The 8,505-nt window shown below is 36.3% G+C and overlaps 1 protein-coding gene across 1 annotated transcript in view; it reads right to left on the reverse strand.

Annotated features, from left to right (window-relative positions):
• Window positions 1–1,468: 1,468 nt before the first annotated feature.
• LOC134207920 (uncharacterized) overlaps window positions 1,469–8,505 on the reverse strand; it is an 8,269-nt gene continuing 1,232 nt past the window's right edge. Inside the window, exons 2-3 of the mRNA XM_062684033.1 lie at window positions 8,483–8,505; window positions 1,469–1,636 (exon numbers count right to left, since the gene is read on the reverse strand). The exon at window positions 8,483–8,505 is cut by the window's right edge and continues 378 nt beyond it. Of these exons, the coding sequence (XP_062540017.1) occupies window positions 1,530–1,636; window positions 8,483–8,505 (130 nt within the window). The 3' untranslated portion in view covers window positions 1,469–1,529. The remainder of the gene's footprint in view (window positions 1,637–8,482) is intronic.

Raw genomic sequence — 8,505 nt, forward strand, 5'->3', positions numbered from 1 at the left:
ATTAATCAGAAATTTAAAATTTGTTTCTGGAGTTTGCAGTAGCCATCGCGTGCGTGCGTGTTTCAATCTATGCAAATGTGATAATTTATCTATCTGGTGTTCGGTGGCTTATGTGCATGTATTGCGCTCTGCTCCGTCGAAACAAGCGCGATCTTCAATGGTTTGCGTCGCGAAGTAGTTAAGATATCGAATCAGTCTTCAGGAAAATACTTAAGACACGCATTGCTTTTCCGTTTGTGTATCATCATGTCGCTTACCAAGGCGATTTCCTCTTTCCAACTAACATACTATTCCTTTCCAGTGCGCTCATGGAGATGTAGCAATGAGTATCGAACTAATTTTCCTCCCATTATGCTAATTGACTGTGAGGGCGTGGCCGGCATCGTTATTGGTCTTGAATTAAAGAAACTCAGATGTACAGTGAGAATAGCTTTTAGTCCCGAGAAAACTACTATTTGAGCTGTGCATTATTTTTTTGTTTCTGGCCAATCGCGACTAGCAACCTGATGGGTACAGTCAATCAAGCTAAGCTTAGCTAAGCTAAGTCTACGTAGACTTTTGGTATACCACCCGGTCCCCCTTCGTAGACTAACGTAGACTTTTTCGAAACATGTACGATAAAATTCTGAGTGATACTGATTTTAGGGAATCCCAAGTGGCCTTCATTTGAATTGTTTTGACCTCCTGAACAGTGTCGAAGGAGATGTAAACTTCCCTGAGATTACAGATTCCGAAGTGACATTTCCCAACGTTACAACCTTAAATATCCCTTAAGGACAAGCCTCCGGAAATCCAAAATTAATGCAATCGCGTTTTCAAGGGCACTTCATTCAAAACGGTCACGCACAACGTACTTACGTCCTTCGATTATATCACTGATAGCACAATCGCCAACGTCTAGTCTGCAATCGTTTGTCTATCTAGCGTCTAACGCTTATTTGAAAACTTACAACAATAATTATTGTTTTAGATGTTTTATTTCAGTTTGTAAGATGATTTTATTTAAAAATAAAATTACAAGTTCGAGTTCTGACGACTTTTCTTAACTACGCACTAAATTCTAAATTAAAAATGATTTTCATCTTTAGTTCCAACATATGGCTAACTTGAGTTACGTTGAGTTCGTTTCCAAATCCAAAATTATTCCCAGAGTATATTGTTCTGACCTGTGGAGGTAGATTCCTTTTGTAATAAAGCATAATCGCTCCTTGAGTTTTCTCGTCTGTTGGGACTTCCAGTACCGAGTCCGTTCCCGCTTCTCCATGCTAGTGGCCAAATCAGAAGAGTAATGTTGATCACAACAACAAGGCGGCCACAAGAAATAAAAGCTGGTACTCAGATAAGCAGCCCGTTGCTTACCAGTTGTTGTCGCGGTCTTCCATTACCAGAACGTTGTGCTTGAGGTATTGAGGAACTGGAGCAGCCAGCAAACAAACGACAAAACCTGCGAAAGTCCGGAAAGGATTTAGCGAATAGCACCACCATGGTGCCGGTTTTCTTCGATGCGGATGATGATTTGAGAACGGAGGCTACAGCACCAACGCACCACCCAGCGCTCCTAGTCCAGTGCCGATGGCTGTTCCAAGCCACAACCAGTAGCTCATGACATCCGGTTCCTCCTGCAACACGGCAAGCACTGAAAAAAGACAAAACAGAGTGATTTATAATATTCGAGCTACACTAATCAACGTGTATACAGATTCATCGCAATCAATTACGGAGTAATGCCTTGAGTTGACCTTCCTTTACAAGAATTTTAGCTGAACAAGCAAGTTTTTTTTGTCGAAGAAGCTTATTTTCAACGAAATAAGCCCTTTTTCAGCTTTCAATGTTTGTTGGGCACCACTGATGCTGGGGCACGTGACCCACCAAATCGAATATTTCACTGTTTAATTTCAAATGAATTCCAAGAATTTCTTACTAGAGTTTCGGTAGGGATTTTCTGAGGAATTACTGGAAATTTTTATTTGAAAGTATTCAATAATTGTTGATGTAATTTCTTTGGAAAAAATTAAAGGATTTCCTAATTCAATTTTTGTAGGAAATCTTAAGGTAATTTACAAAGGCCCTAGCCAAGGTTACGGGGGTTGACGGTACTGAAGATAATATCAGGGCTGGTAGCAAGTCACTTTTTAGTGACTTGGTCACTATTTTAAGCCTAGTCACTAAAAAGTCACTATTTGCATCCAAAAGTCACTAAAGTCACTATTTTTCGGAAAATGGTCACTAAAGTCACTTTTTTCGCACCACCGTTTGTAAAAAAAAAGTTCAAAATAAAAATCATTTGTATCTACCATTATAATTAACCAAATCAAATGTAAATCTAATATGTAAAAAATATATAAAGTTTGAAACATTGCTCCAAGGCCGTCTTATGGAAGGCAGAGTGGGTTCGAACCATGGACTTCAGGATCGAGAGACACACAGACAGACCACTCAGCGAAGCTTGGGCATACGTTTAGGCAACGCCGTATATAAAGCGCAGGATTGTTACGACTACGAATTTCACGATTTTCGCGGTTTTGCTATTCTCGCGATATGATGCGGATTTACATAACGGATTTAGTTTTGGGTGGAAATTTAATAAATAAGGAGCGTAGGGTTTTGTTTTCGATAGCAGAATGTCAAGAAGGACTCACATTTAAGTCTATGCTTACGCAATTTTTTTGGATATTTCCAAGCCATTATTGAATGCATTATACTCTTGAGCACTCGTTTAACAAGCATTTTAAGGGTAAGAGCTTCACTTGTTGTCATTTATATCGTTTCTGAATATCCATTTTTTGTCACGTAAATTTTAACATAATTCCGAGATATTTCTTAGTTTCTGATTGATTAACCCCTCTACGACGAACCACACAGCGTGATATTGTCAGTAGCAACACATTAGAATTCGGACATCGGGACTTCGAACGAACTTTCTTCCGAAGTTTTATCTGTCAAACTAATTGATGCGTTGTTTAGCGCATCTTTAGCGAATCAGCGCATTACTTCCTAAGTTGATGTTGCCTGTATCTATAGAAAATCCACCTTCGTTATAAAAGCTTCCTAACTTTGTTTCTCTTAGAGGAACTTTCACTGTATTTCTGTAGCGATGACCGCCTTAATCTTTATGTAAAATTCGTAAAAATTCCGCCTTGAATTTGGGAAATAATTTTCGGAAGGTTTTTCTTAGTAATTCACCAAACAATATAGGAATTCTCAAAGATTTAATGAATTCATGAAAAATCCGCTTGTATTTGAAGGATTTTTTCAGATTCGCGAAGTTTTTATAGTAATTGGCGCAGTTGCGGAAATTTCTGAAAGACAGCAGAAGTGTCACAAAATATTCTGCCTTGAATTTATGGTATGAAAGAATTTCCGGAAGTTTTGTGCTGACATTCGCCATCGGTTTTCTGTTGGAATTTCGTTTGAACTCCTGGAGAAAGATTTCAAGGATTGAAGTATTTTCTGCACAATTTCTGAAAAAAAAATCCTAGAAATTTTCACAAGGTTTTCCACAAGGCAGAAAACAACTTCCGCTGAAATTTCTGAAAAAATCAGAGTTTTCAAGCAATTTCTGCATCAAATTGAAGATTTTGGATCACATTTCACGAAACTTGAAACCGAGATGTCTCGAAAAAACAAATGGCAAATGGACTCTATATGTATTAAAATTTGTTTCAATTAAAATGTTATTTTTAATTATTAAAATCGTATTTAAAAAATGTCATCATAATTTTGGATTCTTTAAGTTTTTTTTATCAATTTTTCCTTATAAAGATTCATAAGCTTTGTGATTCCAAATAATTTTCTGTCTAGAAATGAATAATTGGCAGTGGCTGATTTTCTTCCCGCCGCTTCCACATCCAGGCGCTATTGTATATGCGCAAAATAGCCAGTATGAGTTAACCACAGAAATTTGTATGGCGAAAGGCATCTAACGTGGGTTTTCTCAAAATTAGGAACTTTCCATGAAAAACTATTTGGTACCGGTTATGAAGGATGGTGTCCGCTACTACGCGTACCAAATATTTTTTTCGATTAAGGTGCTTAATTTCGAGAAATTGAACTTTAAATGCCTTTCACCATACTGATTTCAGAAAGTTAACTCCTAGTGTGCCGCTGTAAGCACGCTCAATGCAGGCGATTCATTGATTAGATCATTTTATTTCTTTTTTTTCAACGTCCCAAACGAATGTTCACACGTCTAACTACATACAAATTAGCGAAATCCCAATCCAAAACATCGTTCTAGCACTTTTTCATACTGTCTTGCAGCTGAATCATCTATATATGGTGAAACTTTTGGGATGTATTTTGACGAGACAATATTTTTTGATCGATAGAAAAAGACAGTGCAAAATTTGTTATACTTCATTCTGCCTTTTTCATACACAAACTGCAGTTTCACGATAAACTTTGAGCTCATGTTAAACTTTATGACCACAATGCTGTAGAACTTGCTTCAAAATCATTGTTGAAATTATAAGCATGGTTTAGTGTAACAACTTGTAACTCGTTACCTGCTCCTGTGTGTTACGGAATAAGGTATACCATACCATGGTCATATTGCTAGCCTCTGGATGTCCCAACGAATACCTTCCTCAATATCCAACTCTGTGGTGTTTATGATGGTGTCGCCAAGTCGGTTGTCCCCTGTTAAGATCCATCCTCTCACTAGTTACGATGAAGATGCACACGACCAGCAGTAGTAATCCTATGATATTGTAATTTTTGTCTTCTCTTGATTTCTGATAGCATTCTAATAAAGATTTGAAAAACATGATATCCTAGTTCCGATCTACTACGAGTTACACATTAACAATAGAATGCCACTCAGCTCACTACCTGGTTAGTACTTCATACAAAAGTCACTGTTTGGTCACTTTTTCTGCTTCTGAAAGTCACTATTTGGTCACTTTTTTCGTCATAGTTGGTCACTAAGTCACTATTTTGAACGGCATTTATCGCTACCAGCCCTGTAATATTCATCTGTGTATCATATCACATTTGGAGCACTTCAGTGCGCCTCTAACGATTCACAGTGGATCGGCTGCTTTGTAGACGAGCCCTGATTATATGTTCCGCATACTGATCAGGTATAGTTCTTACATGGAGGATCCGCTAGGGCTCATTTACACTCTCAAGGGTCGGAAATTAACATCTCGTCAACTGAGTAAAGGAAGCCAAATGGCCATAGGTAGGATAGGATAGGTTGTAATATAGATTGAAATTGGAAGTCATGAATCTAAGATCATTCTTATATTTTAGATACATTCAAGTTTCAGAATGCTCTCAATTGGGTGTGGAGAACTATTTAGACTTATCTGGATTTACATCAGGTTGGAAAATTCAAAATAGTAATGCGATGCAATTAAATGAATAGAAAATAGCTTAATGATAGGAATCTGAATCTTCTCCATAACAATGAATATTTCTTACATAAACTTTGTGTATTGGTTCTGATGGTCTTAACATCATAGCAAACCAAAATCACCAGAAAAACGTAGGATTAAAAATTAGATTGATCATAAAATGAAATAATAATATTGGACATTTTAGATTCAGATATTTAATAGAGTTTTTTTTTTAATTTGTGTTTAGAAATTGTTAAGAGAAGCCAAGGAAAGTTTCTATACTATATAATATATATAAAATTCTGAGATAAGAGATATACAGAAGAAAAAGTAGAGATTTAGCTAGAAAAGAGAAAGAGATTGATAAAAGGAGAAAGCAGATATTGATATAGAGGAAGGAAGTAGATTTAAGGCAATACTTAAAATTATTTTGTAGTTCTATACATACTGTATCTAACAATGACTAAAACACTAATAAGACAAAGTTATATAAGACCTTTATGTTGAAACTTAACAGACAACCGACACCAAGAGCGGAATAGAACATGACCATTTGACTACTGAAATTTAGGATATCAGACAGTACTGTAAAGGATATGACGCCATAATCTTGATCAACCGCCAAATAATGGAAGCTCTCAGATTAATATGTCGATTTATTGCAATAGTACTAAATTAATTTATTGTATTTACGGTACCATTTAAATTATTCCATGTTGAAACAAAGTCCACTAGTATGATCCCATCACATACATCAAAGTGTTATGGCTCGGCTGCGGTGGTGGGCGCGGTGACGCGTTTGACAGAGAATACAGAATTACTGCAAGATGCCGTTGCGTTAATCGCTTAGAACGAGCCTTTACTTGAAATGCATCAGTACCAACCGTCCACATAGACTACTATTCGGTATTGAATGTCGGCTCCAAGAAAACATTAAATCAACTTTACATGTTAATTATCTGGAAAACATTCATGCGCGTGGTGAGCTTTCATTATTATTATTATTTGTTTTAAACCGACAGACTGCGGGAAGGGAAATGTATCGGTATGATCACAATACGAACCCAGACCGCAGTGACTCTAGTGAGCAAACATAGCTTGAGTCGTCTGCTAGTATTGTGTATCACATGGAGAGTTCAGCCGAGGTTACCAGTCTGTTAAGACGCTAACTGGTCAACTCTCGAAAAAAAAAAAAAACAAATCTTAAGGTAATTTACAAAGGAATTTATAAAGAAACTCATAAGAAGAATTCTCCTTCAAAAAATTAGGAAGTTTTTCCTGAAACAATTTCCGTAGATATCCTTAAAGAAATGTCTAAAGGGTTTCCCTAGGAATTCCAAATTAAAATCTGATTGATCTTATGAAAGTATTCCTAAAGCATTTTTTGAAGGAATTTCTATATAAATGAATTTCCGAAGAAATTCCTAGAAGAATTTGTAAAGGAATTTTTTAAGGAATTCCTATAAGAAATTCCAAAGGATTTCCTGAAGGAATTTTCGAGAAAATTTAGAAAGGTAGGTATTTCCGAAAATAAATTGTAATTCCGAAAATAAATTGGAAGGAAATTCCTCGAAAATGCAAAGAAGAAATTGAAAGAAATATCGAAAATTATTCGGAAATTCTTTTAGGAATTCTTGTTGGAATATCATCAGAAATTATTTTGGAAAATCCTTCTGAAGTTCCTTTAGAAGGTTACGCTACGCAAATTGTTTTTGGAATACCTTCGGAAATTTCTTTAGTCCTTCCGATGTTTATTTAGGAATGCATATTGTGAAATTACTTCCGGAGTTTCTTCGAAAATTGATTTAGGAATTTCTTTGGAGTATATTTTTGGATTTCTGCTAGTACCTTCTCAATAAGTCCCTCTGGAAACTCTTGGAAGAAATTTTTAGAATACCTTCGAAATTTCCCTCAGGAATTTCTCCAGATCTCCAGGGATTCTTTCGAAATTTTTTATAGTAATTCCTTCGGTCATTCCTTCAATTAGCAAGTCTTCTAAAGATTGCTTTAGATTTTAGGAAATTCATGTTGAAATTCTTTCGGGTAGCTCTTATAAAATCCTTCAGAAATTCTTTTAGGAATCCTTGAGATATTCCATTCGCAAATTCTTTAGGGAATAATATAGAGAATTATTTCGAATTTCCTACTCCTACGAAAACTCATTTAGCGGCCAACACCGATGGGAACTGTTGGCGTGAGCATGAGCGTAAGGAAATACGCTAATCCCAATTCTAAGAGGTGGATCCCAAGACAAACTCTTTATTCTAGAAACACATCTGATATACTACAAAAGATATTTTAGTTACTAGATAAAGATTGTCGCTTCGGTTCCCTTTGTTCTGGAACATGTTGGGTACCAAGCTGTCAAATCGTATGGATTTTCCTTCTTTGACATTTAGCTCTCCTATCCTCGCCAGCAAAAGATGTTCCGGACAGGGACAATCTTTATCTAGTAACTAAAATATCTTTTTATACTACCCATCATAATCGCATATTTGTAACATAGCAGAAGCGTCTTAAAATTGTTAGTTCTTTTAGGGAGTGTTAGGTGTTATGTCATATGCATCTGGTACACGGTCAAAAACGAACTCCACAAGAAAAAGTAAAATTCAAAGAAAGGAGAACAATGGTTCTAAATGCCTTAGTGCGTATGGGAAGTTATGAATCTCCAGTTATCCTTGCGAGCAAAGGCGTAAGTTTGTCAGACCGGAAATGGCGAATTCGATACTTGATCCGGTCTAGGATGTTTTCGGGTGGGAAACATTCTTGACTCCCTAGGCATAATGTATCCATGTACTCGCCACACAAGATACATGCTCATGCATTGGCGGGCATAGAAAGTTTTCAATCAATAACTGTGGAAATGCTAATATTAATTTCAATATTAAGTTGAAAAGCAGGCCAAGTTCCAGTTGGATTGTAGAGCCATAGAAGAAGAAGCGAATGGGACATTGCTGAAGCTAAAGATATCTATACCATTTCTTAATTTCACTGGCTAAGAGATTATTTTCGTGTTTGGACAGGGGCTGCTCCTTTAGGCAGTATTGTATGTTCCCAATATTTTTGTACAGCTCTTATAAAGTGTAATAACGACGAAACTAAATAACATGATAATTAATTACATACTATTTTACAATACATACCATCTACATCATGTCTCCGCCAG

The sequence above is a fragment of the Armigeres subalbatus genome, chromosome 1 (genome assembly GCF_024139115.2).
Source record: "Armigeres subalbatus isolate Guangzhou_Male chromosome 1, GZ_Asu_2, whole genome shotgun sequence".
NCBI classification, from domain to species: domain Eukaryota; kingdom Metazoa; phylum Arthropoda; class Insecta; order Diptera; family Culicidae; genus Armigeres; species Armigeres subalbatus.